At 44.2% G+C, this 26,396-nt stretch overlaps 6 protein-coding genes across 6 annotated transcripts; 2 read left to right on the forward strand and 4 right to left on the reverse strand.

The window, feature by feature from the left end:
- Positions 1 to 1,596: 1,596 nt before the first annotated feature.
- HOO65_080156 (uncharacterized protein) lies at positions 1,597 to 3,400 on the reverse strand (the record flags this gene model as incomplete). Its single annotated transcript, XM_071004228.1, has 4 exons — positions 1,597 to 1,914; positions 2,019 to 2,710; positions 2,911 to 3,052; positions 3,137 to 3,400. 4 exons carry the CDS (start codon positions 3,398 to 3,400, stop codon positions 1,597 to 1,599), a joined length of 1,416 nt encoding a protein of 471 aa, XP_070856386.1.
- A 4,259-nt stretch (positions 3,401 to 7,659) lies between these two features.
- On the reverse strand, positions 7,660 to 8,046 carry HOO65_080157 (uncharacterized protein; the record flags this gene model as incomplete). The annotated part of the gene is made up of 1 exon (XM_071001480.1): positions 7,660 to 8,046. One exon carries the CDS (start codon positions 8,044 to 8,046, stop codon positions 7,660 to 7,662), a length of 387 nt encoding a protein of 128 aa, XP_070856387.1.
- Positions 8,047 to 8,751: 705 nt separating this feature from the next.
- HOO65_080158 (uncharacterized protein) lies at positions 8,752 to 11,322 on the reverse strand (the record flags this gene model as incomplete). Its single annotated transcript, XM_071001481.1, has 1 exon — positions 8,752 to 11,322. The coding sequence occupies one exon, from the start codon at positions 11,320 to 11,322 to the stop codon at positions 8,752 to 8,754; it is 2,571 nt and encodes an 856-aa protein (XP_070856388.1).
- A 2,650-nt stretch (positions 11,323 to 13,972) lies between these two features.
- Positions 13,973 to 15,805, forward strand: HOO65_080159 (phosphotransferase-like protein; the record flags this gene model as incomplete). Its single annotated transcript, XM_071001482.1, has 1 exon — positions 13,973 to 15,805. The coding sequence occupies one exon, from the start codon at positions 13,973 to 13,975 to the stop codon at positions 15,803 to 15,805; it is 1,833 nt and encodes a 610-aa protein (XP_070856389.1).
- A 2,771-nt stretch (positions 15,806 to 18,576) lies between these two features.
- HOO65_080160 (Di-copper centre-containing) lies at positions 18,577 to 18,953 on the forward strand (the record flags this gene model as incomplete). Its single annotated transcript, XM_071004404.1, has 2 exons — positions 18,577 to 18,825; positions 18,882 to 18,953. The coding sequence occupies 2 exons, from the start codon at positions 18,577 to 18,579 to the stop codon at positions 18,951 to 18,953; spliced, it is 321 nt and encodes a 106-aa protein (XP_070856390.1).
- A 5,149-nt stretch (positions 18,954 to 24,102) lies between these two features.
- On the reverse strand, positions 24,103 to 24,921 carry HOO65_080161 (uncharacterized protein; the record flags this gene model as incomplete). Its single annotated transcript, XM_071001483.1, has 1 exon — positions 24,103 to 24,921. The coding sequence occupies one exon, from the start codon at positions 24,919 to 24,921 to the stop codon at positions 24,103 to 24,105; it is 819 nt and encodes a 272-aa protein (XP_070856391.1).
- Positions 24,922 to 26,396: the final 1,475 nt, after the last annotated feature.

The following is a 26,396-nucleotide window of genomic DNA, read 5'->3' on the forward strand; positions in this document are numbered from 1 at the left end:
TCTTGCTTTTCTTACAACAACTTTGAATGACAACCTACCAGCACTCTTCCATATCTCCACATCTCGAGGAGATCGAAACTGCCATCAAGCTTGCCTCCTAACTCTTCACATTGAACTTGTCGTATAAGCTTCATTGTCTCGCCTATGTCAACCCCATATTGATCAGTTACTGTTGCGTGGCACACTGTACATAACTACAGCCTCTGTGTAATGGCCACTAAAGCTGCAAGCATTCACAAGTCACAGGTCCCCATCCCATGGCTCCATGTTGTGGTGATTTGTTGTGGTGATTTTGCATAGAGAATATATTCATTTTAATCTATCTACAGAGAATTCTAGGACTAGGTATAAATATGTGATGTGGGTCGGTCACGTGGCTGTGCCACAGTGTGGCTGAAACTATGCATCACTACACTCCACCTACGACTTACACTTCACTCCAGCCATCCCACAACTGCATGCATCCAGTGCTTTTAGGTTCGGCCCGTCTATGCCATCACGAACCTGCCAGCTATTACATTTATTGCCTGTTGCGGTAAGTATGGGTATTTTAGGGCTGTGCACCATTGAGAAGGATGAACATGGCCAAGTTATCCCTGCAATACTTCCCTTATTAGACACATTCTCTCCCCCTCCCCTGTTTACCCTTGAATGTGAATTCTTTGACCATCTCTGAGCATAATTGTATGACATATCTACAACCAAACTGTGCTGGTATTAAACCCCAATCCAGTCAATAGAGAGATGTGCCCATTCCATGTCTTTGACAGCCATATCTGCAATCACTCATGTAGTAGTCCATCCCTGTGCATCTCTACATGACAGCTGTTGCCGGTGCTAGCTATTGATGTCTCAAGAAGTATACCTTAAAGCGTTTTATTGTTAAATAAACTAACGAGAAAAAGAGAAAGAAGAGAAAGAAGTAAAAACTAGAGTGTTCCCCCTCTTTAAGTATTGCGAGGATTTGCCAAGGACACGTCTCCCCTTCACGTGATCCTTTCCTGTACCCTTGCTCAACCTTCTCATAGGCGCCCAGCCTATAACAACAGCTACTGCCATCACCAAACAGCCTACTCCCTGCACGGACCTGTTAGGCCCGAGGCTGTAGTGGAGGCAAGACAAGCCCCACATAATTCCCTCACAAGACAATCCCATTAACAGTCTTACTCATTTGAGCAGCCCAGTTTCTTCCTTTTCCTGATCAATAGAGGATATTTGATGATATCCAAATGGACTCAACAATACCTTGTATGACTGGATGATTACAATGCCAACATGCTAAACCTTGTCAGACCTGATTGAGTTCTTTGAACCTGGATTTCTCAATGAATTGGGGAAGTAGAGAGACACAAGTTGTGAAAGAACAACCCTGCACTCCTTGGTAAGCCAGGGGAAGCCTGCCATCCGCCCATCTTGACAATTGGAATCACTTTCGAGATTATTTAACAGGGCACTAACAGGCTTGCCAAAGGTATCGATGAAATTTGTTCCAGCAGCAGTAATAGGGCAGAGCACGATAGCCATATAGGTGGTGCCTGGCAAGGCAATGGGGAATTTGACTGTTGGTGTCCAACTGACAGCCATCCCAGGTCGAATTCATTGTTTGAATGGGATAGAGGCTGCACCATGGTCAAGACTCAGGCTAGACAGTTGCACAGGGGCCTTTCTTATTGCACCAGAATCGCCATTAGTCCTTGATATGGATGTGGCAGCTGGGTTTGGCAACTGTCGCTGGGTTCTCTGTGAGTCAATGTGCATCTGCCAAATCTTCAAGTAGAACTCCATAGCTTTCTCAATGCTCACACCCCGAGTTTTTACACAGCGAGACTGGAACTCATCTGGGGTGAGTCGAAGTAACTGGATCCCTGTTTCAAAGGGGGCAAGGAGTGAGGCATCAACAGGAGGTGAGCCAGACTACACGACAGGAGTCACAGAAATCATCAGCCTCCCTTCAAGACCAGATTAAATAAAGACATATTGTAGATCAAAGAGTTCAAGGGGGGCGGGGATTCACATACATTATCCTGTATCCATTCTTTCAACTGCTCGTTATTCCATGTTCTCGGTATCTTTGCATTGTACTTTGTCTCTCCAACCTTGGGCAAAATCACCCTTAGGGCCTCAGCATAACGCAAAGTATTCTTACTCGCTGATGTATCCAGAAAACATGGATTCACACATGCTATAACAACTGTCTTGCAGTGCCGGAGTGCCGCTGGATCAAAGACATGCTTGAGAATTTTGGTCAGGAAAGTTTGGCGAAAGGGAACGTGAGGCTTGCGTTTAGACTTTGATGTCTCTCCTAACCGCGAATTAGTATCAACGGTGTCAGCCTCGCCCTTGATTCGGATGCAATCCTTTAGCACTGAGAGACTAGCATTGATATCCCGAGTCTCGCTCATGCGCTGTCGGTTGTGGTTGACAGTATCACGACCAGCTTCTGAGCCAGCGAGGTCGATAAGATAAAGCATCCCATCTTCGTCATAATTGATAGCGCTGTGTTTTTGGATACGAATTCTGCAAATGGCATGCGATCGTGATGAGGCTTCATTCATATCAGTCGCTTCTGTTCGCCGGAGTGCTGTGGCTCTTTCGATGAGATTGAGCATACCCTCTGCAGTTGAAACTCGATTCTCAAGGGCGCCAGTGAGTTGGATGACACCAAAGGCATCTTCGAGAATGGATATAGGACGGCGGTCGTTGAGTAGGTCTAGTCAAAACATATTAATATCTCTCAAGACCAACAATGCCCCTTATAATATAGGGGGCCTTCGCAGAAAAGCTCACCATATGCGTTTTTACCCACTAGCTCAATGATGGTCACATTCACTACTCGGTCACCTTCAAGCCTGCCACTCATCAATTCATTTGCTACAAGCTGTTCCAGTCGGCTTATTGTGTAGGTTTTACCTGAGCCGGTCTGGCCATAAGCAAACAGTGTGCCAATACCGCCATTCCATGCCCACGGTAATAGCGACTGCACAACTTCATTGTATATTCGATCAGTGGAAGCATCAGGGCCAAATGTGTGGTCGACACGAAAATCACTAGACTGTTAACTCTCACATGGGTAAAACATTAGCAAATAAGCTGGGCGTGGTGGAGAAGAAGAGACTGGAGGTAGGTATGGTTGTACCTGGAGCTGTGCCAATCCCTTAACTGGTCTTCGAAGCTCATGGACATCAAGCACGCCAGGCATTCCAGGCCTTGGAAAGACACCTTGAGGGAGACAAGAGGCTAGTTCTGCTGGCAGTAATGGTCGAAGCCGTGCCGCCACTATCATATCTGGGTTTAGGCCTGTAAGCTCTGAAAGGGAAGTGGTCCTAGATAGTGCAGGAGGTTTGAATCTCTGAACTAGTGTAAGAAAGCGCTCGATATTACTGAGCAAATATTGGTCCATTGCAGCAGGCACCTGGTATGGGTTGAAGGAAAAGGGCGAATCGGGTTTGTAAAAGTCATATAAGTTATCTATGTTTTGCTTATTAGAATAGCAAGGGAGGAGCTATTATATCTTGGCGGGTCTTCAATGTCTCTCTGACAACTTCGATCTGTTGAGTAAAAAGAAAAATGCTAAAGTTTATCCATCATTGTTTTCAGATTCTATCTCCTCTTTCTTACTCTGGCCTTGCCATAGCCCCCTTGTCTATCTGATACAAGTTTACCTGAGACTTATCTAAGCCACCTTAATAATGCCTACTTAGTGTAACATAAATGCAAAGTGAGTCGAAGAAAAGCCCCCCCAGTCTCCTTAAGGTGCATGATAAGCATACGTCGCATTTCTTTTCTGCCTTCCAGATAGAAATCGCGATAAAACCACAGCGAATTACTCACTATACTCTTCTCCAGATATCTCGATTGCTGCCTAATATATTTTTACATGATGACCTGGCTTGCTGCAGACACTACAATGCTGAACCCCTAGACGCACCAGCCTTCCCCAACCACCACTTTTCGATAATTCGGCCGCAACGTATTCGCCAACATCCACGTGATCAATTTCTCGATTTCCTTTCTCTATTAGCATGGCCCCTTTTTTCAATGGTCGGGTTCATTTATCCCTCTGGCACTGACTTAGCATCTTGTTTTCCTGTTCAAGAGCTATGATCCTAGCCTTCAAAAAGGCAACCTTATGGATAAATACTTTTGTCACAGTACGCTAGTGCCTCCTGCCCTGACTGCTGCTATAGCCTTGTGCTACACTGCTGATGGCCCTGTGTTACTATGTCTACTATTGTGGCCTTGTGTGACCATGCTCACTGCTGTCCTGCTCACCGCTATAGCCTTGCTCACCGCCAGCCTTGCCTGCTAGGTATATCGCTGCAGCCTTGCTCTCCAGGATTATTTCTGTAGCTGCTCACTGCTATCAGCCTCACTCCTCTCTGTAGCTCTTGTTCACTATAACTCTTGTAGATATATAAACTAGCCAGAATCTCTCTCTCTGTTGACTGAACTTTGCTCCCTAAGCAACGTACTCGTCTCGACTCTGAAGAGCTACCTTGGTGCCTTAAATCGTCTCTCGGGATATTCTAACCGAGATTGGGCCTCCTCTTCAGGAGGCGTTGAAGTCCATAGCTATACATCAAGCTAAAAGGTGACACTTTCTAGGTTACAAGGAATAGGCCTAGCCCCTCTGAGGGCGAGCTTGATATTCTTTTCCACCATAGAAGCCTGAAATGCAGTGTGGAAGGCCAGAAAGAACCGTCTTCAGACATAGATTTCAGAGCATCTGATCAGATGTTCTATTTCTGGGCTGTAAGCGTTCTTAAGTGTGCTGAAACACTGAAGCATCCAACATCAATAGGCTGAAGTAGATGAGACGAATGAAGTGACATGGAAAGACAGATGATTTTATTCTCCTCACAATATGTCTTGAATTCAATAGAGTGATGGCTTCCATAGCCATTGAGGATTAAAAGTAGTATCTGTGCACTGATCAAAGCACTTAGGAGGCTGTACTAGCTTTAACTTTCCACACCTATGTAACTATGCCCATGACAATCATCCCATTTTGAATTATGCCCAACATGAAATTAGTCTCATTGTTGGATGAGATGTCGGATGAACTACATGGAGGATGGGTATTGTGGGAAATCTGCCTTCAGTCGGATTAACCCTGGGTAAACCCTAGCCCGGATACTCCAGCTTAGTTAACAGACAACCTTCACCAATTCATCAATTTGTACACCAGCACACTTTCACATGCAGTTATATAGGATCACGAGTGACTTCAAAAGTGATGTAACTGAATTCAGTAGATTGTTCTGACACTAAGCCAAATTTGGCCAGATGGATCTATAGTCACACCTACACATCGGCATAGTCAGATTTTCACAGCTGTTTTAAACACAAAAAAGGGATGCATGAAAGAACTCAATAACTAATCTAAAATCCTTCTTTTAGATTCCATAACACAAGAACAAAGGGAAACAATGCTAAGCACATGCCATTCAAATTCTTTCAGGTAACTATGGCACTCCTCCTGAAGGGGAAAAGTGGAGTGAACTATCATTGTCACTTAGATCTAACTGTCCTTATCTAGTTCTAGTGCTCAAACACTAGGATTGAATGTGAAGGACAATGTCAAGTGCCATCTCTTTATGTGAATGAAAACCAAAGCCATCAAATGGAGACAGAGCTTAATGATCTCCAAATTCAGCTAGAATCATTCAGATATAGGGGAAATGAGCCACAGTGATCGTGGGCCTTCTGATGCACTAGTCTGTAGTCCAAGATAATGAAGCTATAGGGACCCATGATTACAGCACCCAAGGCCAAAGGAACATGCCTGCAAGATAGCGGTCTTGAATGGGACCCAAGATGCAAGTCAGCTGACTTGTGATCTGCTGAGTGGAGTCAGTTAGACAAGTGCTGTCTAGTAGCTCACCTAGACAGAACATCTGAATCAGGAAACAGTCCAAGATTTTCATAGGTTGTATAGTCTAATTAGTGTTGGCTAGGCAGTGACTTTCCTATCAAGCAGGTCAACCAACCCTATATCATGTCTAATGACAACTGTTTAGCATAAATAACATGCCTTCCCTCCTCCATCTTCACTGTTCCCTTTCCTTCACTCATCACCCACTAGTAACCTTCTCTTCTACATCTCCTCTTCCCTTTTTACCAGCTCATTCCTTACTTTCCTCTTTGTCAGAACCCCACCTAATCTTCACAATGGCCACTGTCAAGACCTCCACCACCTCTCCCAAGCCTTCTGAAAAGGTCAACTCTGTCCTAGGCTGCACTGTCATGTAAACAGTACATGCCTAGTGTATGCTTCTTAACACAATCAGTCGTTTTGAGCTCACCTTTCACAGTAAGTAAGTTAATGCTAGTGTTGTCCTGTTTCTTTGCACTATTGCTAACTTCTGTGATTCTACCCTCACTCAACCAGAATCACATGAGGCTTTTGACTTTTGTATTCTCTTCTCATACTGCTTCTCTGCTCACTTTCTATCGTTATCTCTGGCGCTATTTGGCTTCATTGGCTCATGGTCCTCATTATCAAGGATACTTGGTCTTTTCGATCTTGATATTGTTCTCTTCTCTAGCCACATCTATCCCTGAAGCAATTTAGATGTCTTTTTTATCTACTCAAACCTCTACAACTAGGTGCTTAGAGAGGCTTCTGCTATAATAGACAGGCCCTTGGGATCGATGCCCTTCAAGACCTGGCCTGACTTAGAATTAAATAGTGTTTGCAGGCTTCTCTAGGCAGGAGCCCACTGAGTCAATAACCCTTCTATTCACATTAATATAATATCCTACTCATCAAGCTTGTATAATCCATCCTGTAGCCCTGATCGTAGTTCTCTCTAGTTATTTACAGGTCTAAGTAGTGTCTACTAACTAGTCAGGAACAACTTGCAACCCTTTGCCTGTCCCACCTGACCCAATGCTAGCTCAGGGCCTAGCCCCAAATATACTCCTGTCCAGCATTACTGAATATTTATCTCATAAGTGCAATAGGTAACAAGGGTCTTGGCTCAATAGCATTCTGTAGTGGCGTTGCTAACATGATGTGCATATACCAAAAAAGATGGGATCTTTGACACTAGAAAACAACCCCCTAAGTCATTGAGAGAACCCAACAAAGCTATGTTGATAACATCATTGGTCTCAAGTAGCTAGACCATTAGCCAATTTCTGCCCATACAATCAAGTGTTCAGTCACTGTCTTCTCTTGAAGTTTTGCTAGCTGTAAAAGCCATTGTAGTATTGCCTTTGAGAGCTATTGCAAAGAAATCACTATCATCTAGCTCTGTATGCTGCCCTATACACCTCACATTGAAGAACCTCTTTACTTTGGGTGCTCCAGTGTGCTCAAAGACGCTTTGCAGTTGTTAGTGGGTAGACAAGTGTGGGTGTTACGCCTGCGTCTATGATACAACAGTTGTAACCCTGCAGCTATTGACCACAGTAAACAAGCGCCATAATCACTCACGTTGATGCATATAGATACGTGAGTCTCATACGTAACCCTCTTTTTCTCATCTAAGAACATTAAGTACGTCCTCACAATAGAATAGGTACTCTAAGTTTGTGTTAAGTTGAAATGATTCGAATGACAGTGTCTATGAAAACTTTAGAAAATACAGGGAACTGCTCACTCATCTTTTTCACACCATGCAGCCGTATTGCCATTGACCACCAAGTCTTCAGCTAATAGCGAGAAGCAGGAGGTTGGTCATTTTCCATGGTCTCTGAAATCATATCCTCAATTTCAGTAAACAGAGTTTCCAGAGATGCACTTTCCTGCTCCTCTTCCTCAGCGAAAAGATCTCTCATTGCAGCCCCCTCATCTTCCTCATCCTCCCAACTGCCTTCCTCATACTTCTTCAAAGCCTTCTTCAGTTCCTCCACCCAATCTATCGGCTCGTCGTTATGGTCGTCTTCTGGATTCTGGGTTTCCTTTGCTGGAAAATGGAAGTAGAAGGAATTGATGTCGACCATCTCCCCCAACACAGCTTCTTGCTCTGTCCTGATAAGAACTGCTTCGACTGCTTTGTTGTTAACCGCTGCTGCTTCTGTTCTCGAAATGGGTGACATGTGCTGGCCTTTTAACTATTTTGCCAACAGCACCTTATGGTGATATGCCTTTTTTTGTTCATACAGATCAACAAAGGCCATGAGCCACTTGATCGCACCTCTACAAAATGGATAGCCCAGGGTGGTTCACAAGGTGTAGTGGCTTCATGTAGACCCATGCGCCAACAGCCCGATCTTAATGACAACGCTTGAATTGAATCACCAGCAGGCTCACATAATGAACTGTCCTGAATCTAACTTCAATTATCAAATAGTCACACTTGTGGGGTGTAGAGCCAGCTGGTTATCATAGTATAGGCCATGACTTTGATGCAAAAGCCTGGTAACCAATGCACATGGATTATGAATGGTGCAATATGAAGAAGCCATCAAGAAACCTCACGTGGCAGGCCCAGCAGGAGCCAGGAATTTTGTTTATCCCTTGTTTCCAGTGGGTAGGTAGGTAGGCAGGCAGGCACCTTGCAAAAAAGATATTCCACCTCAGATAACTAAATATTGTGAATTGCAATCTTAAACCATAGGAGAGCCGCTGAGCTTGTCTACAGCCCTCTTGATCATCTATAGGCTAGTCAAAGCGATAGATTAGTTAGGAGCCATGTTCAAATTAAATTAGAAACATAAAATAATCTTCAAGCGGCTGGAGTTGAGCTATTGAAAATATCAATGACAGCCACTCTTTACCGCCATGTCCTCTGCCCACTAGAGTCAAGGATAGAATTCAGTTTCGAACTTGACAAGTTCATTACCCTCCATGTCCTCTTCTGGCTCATGGGTATTGACGTCAAATTTAAGTGTGCCCAGCCAACTCAACACGCTCTTCTTTAACTCTTTAAGTGGATCGTCATATGGTCCATCAAACATAGGATGTTCTTTGCGATCTAGGCCAACACACAACATCACCCCGATATTTTTTCTCGAATTCTTTGAGGGCTCCCGAACACCAGTGCTACATACTTGGCCCTGTAGACACATCATCAGACCAATGATAGGAACATCATCATCAAAACCAAGCTTATCAAATGCATCACTAGTATGGCGATAGGCATAGTCCTGCATCATTGGTGTAGCCGAATGGCCTTCCTGATTTCTCATTAGGACAAGAATACAGCCGAAACGGCTTTTTCTCCACCTAGTTTCAGGAACCCAAACTGGGATGAGAATATTCGCCTTTTTAAAGCTGGTAGGAAGGTAACAGGCTGTACAGCTTCTGTACATATTGTAAAGATCGACCATTTTCGGTGTGGTGACTCGGTTCTGAATTCGATTAAAAAATACTTGTCCATTCAAAAGCATATCCCTGAGCTCATGTTGTTCGTATTCAAAAGAGTGAGACAAGAGGTCTAGCACAAGGTGTTTTCTAAACAAACTTGCAAGGAAGTCTTGAAGAGGAATGGGCTTCAAATACCTTCCTTGTGAGGTAGAATCAAATCCAAGAAGAAGGACAATTCCTGCAACGAGCTCACTTGCCTCTCGGACATTGATCCTACCACGAGACAGTTCATTGATGAATACCTGGAGCGTTTGTTCAAAGTATGGCTTCATTGTCACTCCATGCTCCCTTGCTACCAAAGCAAGCATTGGATCAGTCGGTTGCAATACGATGAGGTCCTCTCGGTCTCCTGAAGTGTATGCCAAATTTTGCATCCACCCCGAGACAAACTTTTTCACTAGACAAGGGTCGCAGACGATGAAAGGGATACGGTATGAAAGAAGGGTTAAAAGTGCAACTGTTTGATCATCGGACTGAGGGCCTGTCCTTTCGGGGCCATACTTTTCTTGACTAAGCTGGAATACATTTTTCAGCGTACTACCCTGTTGAAGCAGGGCCCCCCAAATGGGAAGACCAAGAGTGGCGACATCTCTCCAGTGTGTATTTGGCGAAGTGAGCTGAGCTGGAGTTGGTGAGGCAAAGATACCCCTGGTAAATATTTCATAGACAGGCGGGAAAGAGACTGCATTTGGGTGTTCGTTGATAGGGATCTTTTGGCTAGGTTCGTGTGCAACAGCAGTGGAGGTCTTGGATATCACGGGTGCTGTGTTAAGAAACACACCAAAAAATGTATCTTCACCACCCGTAGCACTGCTCCATAACGCCGTTTGGAGAGCGCGAAATAGCGGCTTAGGTTTCTGTGGATCGGTGGCGACAGTCAAAAGATCCCAGGCTTCGTCGATGCAGAGAACAAACTGGAGGGAAGGCATAGAACTATCGGGAGCCGCAGCGTTATTTTCACCATCGTCTTTTGTCTTGTACCCTGCCGAAGTGAAAATACTTTTGCAATAATTATCAAAGGGCACCCAGTTAACCTCCTGATCTGACTTATGAGAGAATGGGGGATTTCGTATGGCGAACTCAAGGCTGTTTTTGATAAGATCCTGCTGTTTTGCATAGTCCTCGCCAGTTTGGTAATCAAAGAATTCTTCAGGGCCAATTCCAAAAGTCCGAGCCAGTCTAGCAAGATGTAGAAGTGCCTCAACTATTAGAGACCATAGCGATTCCATTCCTTCACGCCGTTCCAGAAAGGTTTCTAGATGATTTACAGTGTCAAAGGCACTTAGGATGAGAGAGGCATAAGGCGACCTGCCAGGAAAGCCATTCGACGTCTTCGGAGCAAAGTTCAAGTAAATGACGTATTTGCCATGTTGAACAGCAAGCTGAGAGACAGTATATGTTTTGCCTATGCCTGGGGGTGCAACAATGGATGTGTGAGGCGACAAATATGCATCTTTTTCCAAACTGAACTGGCGGTGGTAGTTCACAAGGGTCTGGCAGAGCTTAGCGCTGCCTAATTGGCGGCCATGATGAGCCCTTTCAGGAGCCTTGAATGCATTTCGTGCTTCTTGGAGAAACTCGGGGATTGAGGAGTGGAAATCTTTCTTGGTGCATTCTTTAGCTTGGTGGATAGTTAGCTTGACCTCTGGAATCAAGATGTTCTCGACAGCATCGGCTGAGAATACTCTGCAGGAAGCCCAGTCCTCGAAGTTGCTCCTCAAGGCAAGATGAATTTTGAAGTTTTTAAGATTGGCACTCCCAATCAGAATTTCAAGTTCTTGGAGTCTCCTCTTGAATTCTGGAAATTGCGCAGCTGTAGATTCGATAATATGCAAACTCATTTGTGAAACATCAACATCCATGTCCAAAGCATTTGGGCTGTATAAGGTGAAGCATGATCGAAATTGGAAATCCTCAGGCCAGTTTGCGTATCGGCAGACCTCTTTGAACGATGCGAAAGTTTGAGTCTTGCTGAAGGGAAGGTCTACGGCTGCCGAAGTAGCCATCTCGAAAGGATCAAACTGCTTCAAGTCAGGTTCTTCTGTAGCAGTGGACACAGTCAGTATAAAACATGCAAAGAATGGTAGTCAAGATTACTTACACGATGAACACTAAAGGCAGGGTGGAGATTGTGTACAGCAATGAAGCGGAAAATTAGATAAAACAAGGTAGAAAGTCAGCAAGGAAGATTGCTAGATCCTAATCTTAGAGATCAGTTGGCTGATGATGAGATAGTGACAGTGCATTGACTTATGGTGTAGGTGACAGGGTTTAGAGAGTAGAAGAATCCATGAATGCGCAACACAGCACAAGGTGTAGTGGGACACATGAAATGTGGGTACTGTAGAAGTTGTGTCTGCTTTCAGTCGCGTTTAAGACTAGACAACACCCAGCTAGCATGAATACTCTGACATAGTGTGACGCGTTCGTAAATCATAGAAAGTGAAAATACTGGCCAACATTAACCCTATGTAGTGGAGATTCCAGCTCCACTCGGAATAATATCGGGTGAATGAATGACGTACATTGTGTGGCACACCATGAGAAGATAGTTAGAACACAGTCCTGTACCAGCTCGAATAATACAATAAATGTCGCAATAAACACTCCCAGTCCAATGCTGTAGGTGTTAATCATCATTCAAGAGCTGATGAGCTGGTCCAAGACAGGAACGTGGACGAGTGGCTGAAAAGCCACAAGAAGGTGGTCCAGTTATACTCGATTGTCAGATGTCAGAACATGACTGAGCCGATGCACAGACCACAACAGACTACTGTAAACCCAAGTATGAGAGGAGAGAAGAAGAAAGGAAATTGAATCAACACAAGCAATTCCACAACATCAGATGACAGGCAACAGGGGAAACTATGTAAGATGCTTGTTCATCTTCAGAAAGTTTTTGCCACTTGCCTCCATTTGTCCTTTTCTTTTTCCAGCCTTGCCCCGCATTTTGCGTATCGCGTAACCCTAGCATGTTTCTCCTCCTTGCCTACAGCACATGCTTGTCATGACTTGAACAGGGAAACTATAGAAAAAAGGCCTCAAGGCTAGGTTGCTTGAGGTCAAGCTAGATCAAGAGGGTTGATCAGGATTTTCGATAAGGCATTCTCTTTCCCCTTCTTCCCATGGTGGTCTTGCGTCACTATTTGTGGCAGGTTCTTCCTAAACCCACAGGCCATGCCACCATGTTTGCTGAGGGCCCTGAGCCATCGTCCACGCCTACTGCCTTTTCCCAGTTTAGACTCAGGGCTTGTCCAGCTCTGCCCAGTGCTTCTTTGCTAGCGTGCTTGGCTCATGCCCAGCTTTGAGTGTCCTTTAGCCATTAGCGTAGAAAGGATCCAATCACCAAGTCTTGTAGCGATATGCTGCTCAACCTACGTTACATCTTTGTTATACAGAAAGTGACTTCAAGTCAGGCACATCTCATCCATAGATAAAGCTCCTGTGCCATCTTTTATACAGAAGCAGTGACTGCCTTTCCAATAATAGTCCTCATCTGTCATAACAAGCTTGGAGCTTGTCTCCGCCCCAATCACAAGATTACCAGTTGCAATGGGAATTGCATTGATGGTGAAGGTAAGAAGACAAACAATAGGCCAGGGTTGCATATTTGCTAAGCACTGTGGGTTAGAAGCCATTGTAGTTATCAACGATAAGAAGTACAAGACTTGCAAAATTATAGGGATGCAATGTTCTTAGGAAATCAATAGAAGAGTTAACGATGAGCTGAGAGTTGAACATAGACTGGAGGTTGAAGTTTCAAGAATACAGAGAGATGCCAGGAAATATATTTCAAGATGCAGTGCTAGCTCATAGTCAACATACAAGAACCTCTTCTTTTGAAAGAACAGCAATAGTCCTTTTATACTTATCCAGGTGCCCTTGTCCCATGCAAAATCACCACACCTTGAAACAACCTACGTGATAAGCATGTGCACTAAACATCACCCAACTTCACTTGCTTCCATTTGACCAATCAATTCTCAACTATTCAGCATGAATCAACCCAGTAAGGAGAGTAAAACACTTGTTGCTCTTCAAGCTCTTCAACATAAGCCAAAAATTGGTCTCAGACTAGTTGCAGGGACATATGAGGTTGACTAATATATATTACATCTCTAGCATAAAAGCATTCAATCCCAACATGACCAGATAACCAAATCATGCAAATTATCTGACCAAGAAGAAAATGTTATCATCTAGTTCATTTTTGATCTGGATTCGTCAGGATTCCCTCCACAACTATGTGGTGTTGAAGAAGTGGCCGATAAGCTGGAATGTAAATGTCCAAGACCAGTTAGGGTTATACACCATTTTCTAGGGCTGAGGGAGGATATCTCTGATGTGAAAGCAATTTGTTTTCAGATGTTGATAATTATTGTTGACTATTATTGTTTATTTGAAATCTAATAATTCCCTTAACACTTCTTTCCACAAACCTGCAGTCACTGTTATCACAGTAGATATAATAGTCTATGTATGTCACGTGACATAGGGTTAGGACATGCATGTGCCAAATGTCAACAATAACCTCTGTGCTACTCTTGTCCTTTGCCAACACTACACAACAATGATGCTTTTCTTCAACAGTTAACTGTCCTTCCTGACGATTTAGTACGACATTTGCTTTAAAGACAAAATAATCAGCTCTACAAAATGGAAGATTCAGATCTCACGAATATAGAAGCAGTGAAGGCTGCACTTGCAGCAGCATACGCTCATCTCGATGCCGTAACGGCTTTTGCTGATGCCAGAAAAGCTCGTACCGATGCCGACAAGACGCATGACGATACCATAAAAGCTCTTGACGATACCGCAAACGCTTATTCCGATGTCACAAAGGCTCTTGCCGATGCCAGAAAAGCTCGTGCCGATGCCGAAAAGACGCGTGCCGATGCTAAAAAGGCTCTTGCCGATGCCGAAAAGACGCGTGCTCATGACCTCAACGCTAGGCAGTCCCTTCACGCACACATTTACCATCTCTACGCGCACTGCTTTCAAACTCTCAGAATACGCCAAAAAGGCCCGGAAACCACTGCCCCAGGCTCAACATCTGTTCTTGGTCGCACCTGTCCTATGAAGCTGCTACCATGGAACGATTTTCCAGAGCTTCACCAGAAAAAGTTCACTGATCTTTCTAATGCCTTTGGTGATGAGCTATTACTTCCGCCACTTTCAGATACCTATGCGCTGCAAAGGACGGCTCAAGAATGGTCACATGACAGTGAAAATGAATCTTCGAGGTTCTGCTCCATGCTTATTGAACTTCATGTCGCCACAATCGCTAGTACCTGGCGTCAGATCGTTTCAGAAGAAGCGGAGGAAGTTGAATTCTGCCCAAACACAGCATATATCAAGGAGTCTTGCGAACAGCTGCAGGAGTACAAGATGAAGGACTCAGATGATGAGAACTCAGGAGTCACATGTTTAGATATTTCGAGCATGAGAGCTGATATTTCAGAGCCGGCGACTGTTGTATCCGCCTTTCCCTCGCGTGGTCGTAGACCCTCCCAAGATATCTCGAACGCGGGACGTAATCTAAAGTGGCCTGCCAACTCACCTCCAGATTCTGACGGAACGCGGCCCATCAAAGCGCAGTCCCCCGAGCGCAGCATCAAACCGGATGGTACATTTGTGAAAATAACGAATAAACCACCAAAGGTGAAAAACCTTCTAGTCATCGAACACAAGCCTGCGAATGTTTTCACCCCAGATTTACTCCGTTCTGCGTTTAGGAATATTGTTGATTCAGGGAGCAGAATATTTACCGAATCAACAGATCCTAGACCAAGCCCATCGGCGTCTGGCAACACTGAGAAGAAAAACCAAAAGCACCCGGCTGGCTCCAAACTGGTTGCAAAGGCTTTAGTGCAGACGTACCATTATATGGTTACTCTCGGGCTTTCGTACGGCTCTATCTCAACTGGTCAAGCCACCATTTTGCTTCACATCAACTACAAAGAGCCATCGGAGCTTTACTTTCGTCTGTGCGTTCATCAAAAAGACGTTGGTGACATTCCATGTCGTGGTTCAGAAGATCCACTAGCTCAGGACAGCCAGATATCTTCAGCACTAGAGAACGGCATCAAAAACACGCCATACGCTATGCTTATGACAATGATTCAGCTGGCTTTTGACCACACAAATCTTTCAGTACAAGAAATCGCAAGTATACAGAATAGACTTCCTCGATTCCATGGGTCTAAAAAGCCACCGTCTGATCCATCTTCTAGTTCCGGTAAAGGGAATGGAAGTGAAGACACTGGTTCGTCATCGCTACGAAACCCATATCCGCAACTTCCACCACCTGATGGAAGGTCATCAAGCCAACGCGAGCAGGACCCTTTCAAGAAGCACACAGCACATATGGAATGTCCTCCTGACTCTTGGCGTATTGGATGTCGTGGACATGCGCCTGTTCCAAAGAACAAAGGAGGAAATTCCCGGGACGATGGTAGATCTACGAAAAGAGTTCGCTCAGAAACTTAGCATCAATGCAATGTAGCATGGTGCCTGCGTAAGGGTCTCTTTCTCAGGGATATGGAGATATTATGAGGATATAAATGGGCCTTATGTCAACTTGACAATGTGAATCTGGTGAGTTGGTAATCAGTCATGTATGCATGCGGCTTTTGTATTGTATTCTTACTGCTTAGAGCAGCAAGATCGATCTTAAAGTGGGATGGTCACAGCGATCAAGAACTCCTCACAATTGGAGATTTTAGTGGATAAAGAAACTATTCATCATGAATGCAATTTGCTACAGCCAAATAGAGGCTAGATTCTTGGCAGCTGTCCTAATATATCTTCCTCACAGCTTGTTTCGTTCCAACACGCCCAATGAGACATTGACCTGTACTGAGGTGTGGCTTCTTTGTGTAACATGCAACCCTCAGTCGACATCCCGCTCAGTATGTTGGCCGTTGCAATCCACATGCTGGCCTTGCCGAGAGGTTTCCTGATATGCACCCTCCGGCCAAGCCCGAAATTCTTATTGAGAAGTGATTCATCAGAGCCACCGTTAGATCGCGGGAGGTACCATTCGGTACTCAATGTTTTTGGGTTGGAGTATACTACTTTGGAGTTGATGATTGGCCAAAATATATCCCCATCTGCCTTTGGGCTAGCCGCATGGTGATGAGTGATAGCTAGCATTCACCACGCACAAAGGCAGCTACTATAGCAAAAGGGCGTCATTTATTTTTTTGATGGCTCAGTCAGTGCCGGTCTTGGGCAAGCCTTAAGCTATGGGTGGCAGGGATTGTAAAAATGGAAACAGAGCACTAGTGTCCTGATGCCCCAGTGCATAGCTAGCATCCTCGGCAATAGTGATCCATTGTAGCGGTGAAGAGAAGTTTCTCATGTAGACGGGCTGATCCTTGCAGGCTATAATACTCTATATGATGAGGACTTTTGAAACGACCTTGGTAGCATTGTGCAAGGTTGCCGAATCTTCAGGCCCTATAGCAGATAGCTTAATATTCTTGCCCAACCCAGTTTGGTGAAAAGAATGAAGCATGGCTGGTCTAAGAAGTTGGCCATGCACTTATCAAGAAGATAAAAAGCAGCAGTCACAAAATTAGGTATGATGATGAATTGACCAAGAATGCAGAAAGATCCCAGTCCCATTATATGTAGGCATTATCCAGGCTATCAGTAGAAATGACCTGAAGATGGCTGATAACAGGCTCTCTAGGGGCAGTAGAAGGTAACATGCTCAGTGACAAGAAAGTAGTGCAAAACAGACATGACAGCAATAGCTACTGTGATGAGTAGTAAGGAAGGGATTTAGAGGGCTGCTGAGGGTAATAAAATAGTGGCACCCATTTCAACGGTCTAGCAGCCATCAGTCAACACTCACAGAACTACCCACGATACTTCATATGCAGACTACTATCACACCTCTGGCATTAACTGCTTCTTGTTATCAGAACCTTAAAACTAATGGAGTAGATGTTGACTATCCTGTAGGTATAACTGAAGAGGCAACATTAACTGAGCCATCCTATCGGATTTAGTAAGCAAACAATGGACATATTACAAAAGGAGTGGCCCTTGAGAGTGTGGAATCAATGGCCACTACAATCTTAACTCTACAAAATGCTGAATCTTTTAGGGCATTGGCTGATGGTATTGTGGATCTGTGAGTGACTGACTGAGTTCTGATGTAGATCTGCAGGTGATGAGCTGACATCCACTGCAGGTATGTCTTAGTGGCTACCCAATGTCTGCTATTGGCAGGCCTATAGGTCATGAGCTGTGTATTCTGAACCACTTGAGGTTTGTAAATCTGCAAGTAGTAAGCTGGTATCTGCGACAGGTAGGTCTCCAGGCAGCTCTTTGAATAACTATTACTCAATCGTTTGGCCATTGCATGGCAACCCCGCCAATCAGACATAGACTGCTTTTTGTTCCAGTTCTGGACCCTGGAAGTTGGATATTGATTGACTCCTGCATGTGCTTGAACCCTATGGATTTGGGGTAAGAAATCACATACCTCGCACCCCCATTAGTTGGATATCTGCAGTAGGGTATCTGGGCGGCTGATTTTCACAGATTTCTTACACAGCACAGAACGGGGGTAGGATTTACATAGCTGCTATACATCCATTGGTTACTAACCTTGGGCTGTTACAAATCTACTAGTTACTGATCTTGCCATGGTTTTATTCTCTGCACGGTTCACACATGATGTATTCTCCCTACTGTACTGGGTAGAGATGACCTGATGGTAACGCGATGATGTAGCTTGACTGTCAGTAACCTAAGTCAGGATTACTAGGATTGCTGACTCTGATCCAGTTCGCCCATCCGTTAGGGCTAGTATCAGACATCAAGGGTTTTCTTCCAAGGCCGGTGTTCCTGATTTAGAACATGGTAGTGATGGCTGAGATCCACTCCTCAGACTAGACTTGGACAGATAGAGAACAACTTCAATATTCACTTATTCCATCTTCCTTTTCTTCACAGGACATGCAGTACGTCCTCCAGATATCTACTGTTATTTACAAACTGGCTTACAAAAAGGATCTACACCTTTCTACCAGACTTTCAATGTGCCTCTGTCTTAACATCTACCAGCAAATTGAACGTATCTTTGCAATTCTCTAAACAATCTCAGCCTTCAAGCAAACATCCGCATTTACTCTACAGATGCGGACCAGTATTTGGTTCAAATCGCCAGTTGGTTTCTTGACCTATTCATTTATTACAGGCATCAATGTGACTAGCTCTCCTTGGTCACCACCCTAACCCTCTACATGATTCGCGTGATTAAACTCTTCACAAAGTCTCATGATCGAAGGTCCATCAATGATTTAAAACAGGGCAACTGGACCTGGGTCGAGCTAGTCATCCTCGACAACAAAGACGCCACGTCTCCTAAGAAGAGCCGCAAAGGCAAGGAGCTTGTCGTCACAAGCCACTCCAACAAAGCCAATTCTAAAAACTACGAGTGGATGCAGGGTGAGGCTATTGACACCCGCTGTAACTTTCCAAAGTCGCTCGAGGTGAGTACAAGTTTTTCCCACGCCCTCCTCAGTCTCTACCTGACATGATCACACAGGATGGAAATGTGATTGCAGTCCGGCATCTCAAAGGTGGCCAAATCGAAGAGACGATTTCAATGGGTGTGTAGTAAAAGGAAAACTAAATCCGTGCCAGTTTGTCACCGATCTCTTCTAGTCCCTGAAAATACACTTGCACGATGATAGTATGCTGATGGTGAATGGCGAACTCCTAGAGCTGCTGCTGCATGTCCATAAATTTGATGCAGCAGGCTTGAAACAGAGACTCTGGCATTGCGAACAGGCGCAAGAGATACGTGAAAAATTAGATGTCATCAATTACAATGTAAAAGCCGTATCCCTTGGTGAGAAGAAAAAAAGAGAAACTTCACGAAACTTCACAAGCCATGTGTTTTTTTGAGTGTGGTGGTATATTTGCATTGATAGAAATATGGAACAGCTTTGAAAGAAGAGAAGTATATGGTGATTTGTGTGGCCTGGGAGCTTTGAAATAGCAGAAGAAGTACATCAGGTGTTTACATGACCTGGTCATCAAGAGGCTCTCAGCTAGAAACTAGATCCTATAGGCCTAGTTAAAAGTGCAGAAGGACATATCGGCACTACGCATCATTCCACTAGGACTATCGCAGATGCAGTCTTCTCGAAAGATGCGGCAGTTCTCAAACTGTCTAGCAGCAAGTTTGCCATTGGTGTTGGCTGTGTCAACAACAGGCAAGGCAATAGCAGTGCCAGCAAGGGCGAGGAGGAAGATAGCAGTCCAGGATTGCATGTTGTTGGTTTGGCAATTGATAGGCAAGATGAGGAAGAGGTATAAAGCAGAAACAAAGTTTCAAAAGACTATAGATAAAGGTAAGATGGTAAAGGTAGAGGACTAGTGTGGAGATGAAGAGTAGCAACAAGACTACCTATGACGGAGGGAGGAGGGGTCTTATATACATGTTTAGGAAGACCCTTGAGCAAAACTTAATCAAGTATCAAAACTCACATCACTACTACTGCAGTATAGGAGGCATAGTAATCAGTCGATTATGTAGTACTAGTTTTACCCTAGGGTCCTGACTACAGCTAGATCACCCACCACTCCGGCAATGATTGATCCAATAATGATGGATAGGAATCGCGAGGTTGGGGATACCAAAGCAAGTCATTTCATCATGTAGGGGGTTGTGTGAACAAAGGGTCCAACTTTGCCTTCTTCCGCCAACTCCACTTGAGTTTCAATTCCACTCTTCGTTTCAACTTCCCCTTTGCCTGTGCCTTGGTTGTTACTTCGCCATACACACAAGGTGGCGTCCGGAGCATCGAAAAAGCATTAGACAGAACGGTGTAGTCAAGGAGAGTGTTCCTGGATTCCGCAGTTTGGTTGCTAGTGATTGCAGTTTTGGTGTTGATAATCTACAGTGCTAGCTAATCAATAGTCTAAAAAGTGAGTCCCGGGCTTGTAGATGATATGTGTTACCACTAGTATCGGTGTGTATAGGTTATTACTAGTCAGGATAATGCGTTATGAGAGTAAGGAGCTCGTAAATTTATGCCAAGATGCTACCCTAGTACAGGATGGTAGTTAGGATGGGCCAGGAATTCTAACTCTGGGCCTAAATGAAAGACATAATTTCAAAACACAAGCACACACATTAGTAACCAATGGTGTATTAGATTCTCCGAGTCGGCAATAAAAAGCACATTCACTAATGTATAGACAGACCCATGCTCAGAATGTTCTGTGCGTTGTCCTACACAAACACGGTGATTATGAGATCTTAAAGCTAACCTACCTCATTCCTTTGAGAGCTTTTGGCATAGGTCAAAATGTAGAGTTTAGAGTTAAATAAGACCAAGTGCTCAAAATACAAGAACTTGTATAATCAAAATACATCACTAGCCCCTCAAGCCACCGTTTCTGCAATCCCGACATCTAGGACTCCCAGCAGGCACATTCTTGATCCTCTATCGCTTTTGTTCCCCTGGCGTAATATCTTGTATACTAACACTGGCGATGTATATGTCATGTTCCCTTTGGGTTGTTGGCTAATTCCTACTGGTTGATGAGGGTCTGTGAAGTCAACTGTGCAATTCCCGTAAAATGAGATGGGCTTTACTAGAATGTTGGTATGATGTTAGCTATACCGTTTAAAATCACAAAAGCATTACACAGTTCGTTCCATGAAACTACAGAGCGGTAGGGAAGACAAACGCTCAAGTTATTAGTACTAAATGATGACGTACTTCTGTTCAAACAGAGCCTGTTTATCCCAAATACAGGTAGCCTGTGTAAGTGAAATTTGGGCAAAGCATAGGGTTCATAGCCATACCATACCAGCAGGTGATCTATTAACTTGATGGGCATTTTGTCTTCACCAAAGTAACTCAGAACAAGTAAACCATGTGAAACCTTTACACAGACCTCCATGTGCTCTGTATTCGACTGATTAGTATTCCCCCTATACTGCAGAAGTAGTTATGTGAGTTTAGATACATGATTTAGTTTTGCTCAAGGGTCTTCCTAAACATGTATATAAGACCCCTCCTCCCTCCGTGATAGGTAGTCTTGTTGCTACTTTTCATCTCTACACCAGTTCTCTACCTTTACCATCTTACCTTTATCTACAGTCTCTTGAAACTTTGTTTCCGCTTTATACCTCTTCCTCATCTTGCCTATCAATCGACAAACCAACAACATGCATGCAATCTTGGACTGCTATCTTCCTCCTCACCCTTGCTGGCACTGCTATTGCTTTGCCTACTGTTGATACAGCCAACACCAATGGCAACCTTGCTGCTAGACAGTTTGAGAACTGCCGCATAACTCGAGAAGAATGCATCTGCCAGACTCCTAGTGGAATGGTGCGTAGTGCAGATATGACCTTCTGCACTTTTAACTAGGCCAATAGGACTTAGTTTCTAGCTGAGACCGTATTGATGACCGGGTCACTTAAATCGCCATATACTTCTCTTATTTCAAAGCTCTTCCACATTTCTTTTAATATAAAGGTATCACTACACTCAAAAACACATATGGCTTGTGAAATTCAGTGAACTTTCTCTTTTGTCCTCTTAAGCTTTAGCTTCAGTTACATAAATCCTAAATTTGAAATCATCTTGAAAAAGGCTCGTCTCTGTCTTTTTCCTAGTCTACTAGCAAGTAATGCTGTTCTAGCATGGCCATCGTTTGTAATGGAAATGTCGAAAAATCAGCATCAAGATCTCTAACACGGAATATGTACGACACAACATTCAAGTCTCCCTTCAGTTTAACCCGTAGAACCTATTCTCAGCTAGGCAACTTGGAAGCTGCTTCACAGATTCTGGTACATGAATGCTCCTGCTGTATATTTTACAATTCCATTGCTTCAGTCGCGCCGAAGTTCCTGGGTCCCTTCAAAATCCAGCCCCTACCTATATACAGAAATCCTTTGAATATATTGTCACCCAACGCGTTAGCTACGGAGATCCTGTTGTATAAGCCCAACTGTTTGTATTCCCCATTTGTGTATATGTCTCTTGAAAACTTATGCTTGGCTTCTACAGATACAGTCTTGCCTGATAAGCACATTTGTAATGAATCTATTCCTCACTATCCCAACAAATACTCGGTGTTTATCGACTCTTGACCTGCAACTACATTTCCGACAAGGAAAATAAGAAACCACCCTGGGTGATCTTTGGCAGTGCCCTGTCTTCTATATTCTGTGACGAGTTTCCTTTTACTTGGCATCGAGACATGACTAAACTGATGTTACAGGCTCACTGTAGATGTGTTGTATCGATGCGTTCTGAGATAATGACAGATGTGATATTGAGGAGGAAAAGGAGAAAAAACGGATAAAGTAACTCGAATAAATGCGAGTATTTGTAAGTTTCGGGAGTTTCTAGAGTTTATTCCAGAATAAGGAGGGAGGGAGAACCCGTCGGCAGTTCTTCAGATACCTTCCCCGGAGGGTTTCCCAGCACTTGTCTCCCCTGTTCATTTTTGGACTGGCTCGTCATCTTTTCGATACTAGTTAACAGCCATGGGTTGATTACCACTAACCACTAACTAGTAGTATAATAGAGTAACGTAAGTTACAAGCCAACCCCCAGTCCAAGCGAGCGCCGCACTTATATTAACTTGCAATAAAAATATTTCTGGGCCGATTTTAGCCCAGATACTGTTCGAATGCTGACAAATCAGTTACCATAATCTTCCGGCCCTCAAGGAGTGTGATCGTCACTCCCTTTGGAGAACCCCACCGCCAGGACTTCGGGTCACCTTTGGCTGATCCATGAGACCCACTTCTCTGACTACATCGTTCACATGCACACAGGTTTTCTGGGTTTCGAAGTCAATCAAACAGGCTCTGCATTATGCTCACCAATGTCTGTTCTCAGGGCAGTGTGGATGATGTGTCAAGGGTGGCCATGATTCAGGAAAACGGTAAATTGGCATTGAAATACATAGAGAAGGATCGCAGTTAGGCTCAGTTGACTGAATGTCTTGTTTGATTCTATATGGAATCCCATCTGGGTGGAGGGGGCGATTTCTTTCTGGCTCAGTTATCAACTATGTTATAGCAAGATGTGATGTGATGAGTATATCAGCTGTATGGGGCCTCATCCCCTGTCCCATCTCACCTCACCGACTTCTGCCCCATGCTTTTTAGCCATGAACTCCAACAGGAATGGCACTAAAAGCAGCCAAGCTTATTTTCACAATGAAAACTTGGTAAATCTCCTGAGTCCATTTAGGCTGTTTTCCACAGACAAGTGAGATTTAGCCCGGAGAGGGTCTTACTATATCAGGGTTTACTATAATGTCAGAACAATCTACTGAATTCAGATTTTATCACTTGGGAAGTCACTCGTGATCCTGTACAACCGCACGTAGAACTGTGCTGGTATACAGATTGATCGTTATGGTGAAGCTTGCTTTCTATTCTTTCTCCAAGGTGTTAAGTTCTTCCATCATGGACAACTAAGCTGAAGTATTCAGGCTCGGGTTTACCCAGGGTTAACCCGACCGAAGGCAAATTCCCCACAATACCCATCCTCCATGTAGTTCATGCAACATTTCGTCCAACATTTCATCCAACAGATATCATAGATCCCTCTTTTTCTCATCCAAAAACATTCAGTAAGTCTGCACAATCGGTACTACAAGCTTGTGTTTCGTTGAAATGATTCAAATGATAGTGTCTATGAAAACTTTAAAAATACAGAGAACCGCCCGCTCATCTTTTTCACACCATGCAGCTGTATTGCCACTGACCACCAAGTCCTCAGCTAATGGCGAGAAGCAGGAGGTTTGTCATTTTCCATGGTCTCTGAAATCATATCCTCAATTTCAATAAACAGAGTTTCCAGAGATGCACTTTGCTGCTCCTCTTCCTCAGCGAAAAGATTCCTCATTGCAGCCCCCTCATCTTCCTCATCCTCCCAACTGCCTTCCTCATCCTTCTTCAATGCCTTCTTCAGTTCCTCCACCCAGTCTATCGGCTTGTCGTCATGGTCGTCTTCTGGATTCTGGGCTTCCTTTGCTGGAAAATGAAAGTAGAAGGAATCGATGTCGACCATCTCCCCCAACACAGCTTCTTGCTCTGTCCTGATAAGAATTGCTTCGACTGCTTTGTTGTTAACCGCTGCTGCATCCTTGTAGTACTTGGTGTCCAAGATTGCCTTCCACTCTTTATCGTCAGCACGGACTGTGATATCTTCTGTGGGGCCAACTTCGCGGTCCTTGCGGATGCCACGAATAAGCACGTCTGTTTCTATATCTCCGTCAACTTTAAAAAGGACCCAATCAATATCTTCAGGGTTGCGACCGCGCTTTTCAGCTAGGGAAGTGTAAATTTGGCCCAGGCTAAGCTTCTTTTCACTTTCAGCCTCCATGTCGTTGTTAGCAATAAAGATGGTGGCCAAATTCATCCGGGGATGGAAACTGATGATATCAATCAACTGGTATTCTCCATCACTATCACGAGAAAGAACGGAATCTACATCCCCAGAGACCCTGACCTCGTAGCCACGGTCCTCAATGATACCAGCTTGGGCAAGGCTAAGAATGGATAGAGCCAAAGGCAAAGAAGCTGAAAAGAATCTCATTGTGGTGATGTTGGGGACAGATATAAAAAGGGATGCAAAAGAGTGCGGGGCTAAAGAGTGCAGGAGCAATTGGATGGTTGGAATGGTAGTGTGAGGATGAGAGATGTGATGCTTCTGTTCTCGAAATGGGTGACATGTGCTGGCCTTTTAACTATTTTGCCAACAGCACCTTATGGATTCTTTACCACTAAGTTGTGATATGCCTTTTTTTTGTTCACACAGATCAACAAAGGCCATGAGCCACTTGATCGCGCTTCCACAAAATGGATAGCCCAGGGTGGTTCACAAGGTGTAGTGGCTTCATGTGGCCCCATGCGCTAACAGCCCGGGCTTGACGACAACTCTTGCATTGAATCACCAGCAGGCTCACATAATAAACTACCCTGAATCTAACTTTAGTTATCAAAGAGTCGTGCTTATGGGGTGCAGAGCCAGCTGATTGTCATAGTACAGGCCATAGCCCTAATGCAAAAGCCTAGTAACCAGTGCACTTGGATTATGAATGATGCAATGTGAAGAAGCTGTCAAGAAACCTCACGTGGCAGGGCCAGTGGGAGCCCAGAATTCCATTTATCCCTTGTCTCCAGTAGGCACCTTGCCAAAAAGATATTCCACCACATGTAACTAGATATTGTGAGTTCCAATGTTCACCAGGTATATCAGAGCATCAAAAGGCCCTGTTTACAGAGAGCAATACTCATATACTGTCTTTATTGATAATCTGATATGATCAAAAGCCATCTATCACTTATGAATGCTTGACAAGGATGGGAGACGATGTTGAGCTAGCTAGTTGTAATGAGTCTACCCCTGATTCTGTAAAACCTAAGCTAGGCCTGCAATGTGTATACTGAATGTGCTGCAATGAGCATAAAAACTTGCAATAGCCATTTGCAATAATAGCTCTCACTTCTCTTCTTCTCATCACACAAAGGCATAATCATTTGTATTGGGAAGAGCTAGGTGAGAGGCCTAGATCAACAGGATACATGTATCCCAGTAAGACACACAAACCACCCACGAGTATGCCCCAAGAGAAAGGGAACGAAGAAGGCTAAATTTAAAGCGACAGTTGTCACTGCGAACACTAGGACCTTTCTTGCATGGGTAGGAGCCTTCTTGACTGCTCTAACCTTCTAGAACCCTAGCACTCGGTCCTTGTGAAAAGCTAGAAACAAGGAGGGCGCACTTATTTTCTAGGCGCTCAAATCATTTCACTAATCCCAGTAAGTGGACCAGCTACTTGGGCTAAGGAGGGGTTGGCTGATTGCCAGGTCTTTGCCTATGTCATGAGCTTCCTGAAGATGTGTCTTGCAAGTGAGGTTTGAGATTTATCTAACGTTATACATGGGAAGTACTGAAACTACCCGCAAAATATGAAGATTCTTCAAATGTACAGCGGCATATAGGTCTATAAAAATAGACCACATCCAGAGCAGCTACGATAATAGGGGGTATGCATGAGGTGGGGGCCG

Source organism: Ceratocystis lukuohia (assembly GCF_044167205.1).
Source record: "Ceratocystis lukuohia strain C4212 chromosome Unknown Supercontig8_pilon, whole genome shotgun sequence".
Classification (NCBI taxonomy): Eukaryota; Fungi; Ascomycota; class Sordariomycetes; order Microascales; family Ceratocystidaceae; genus Ceratocystis; species Ceratocystis lukuohia.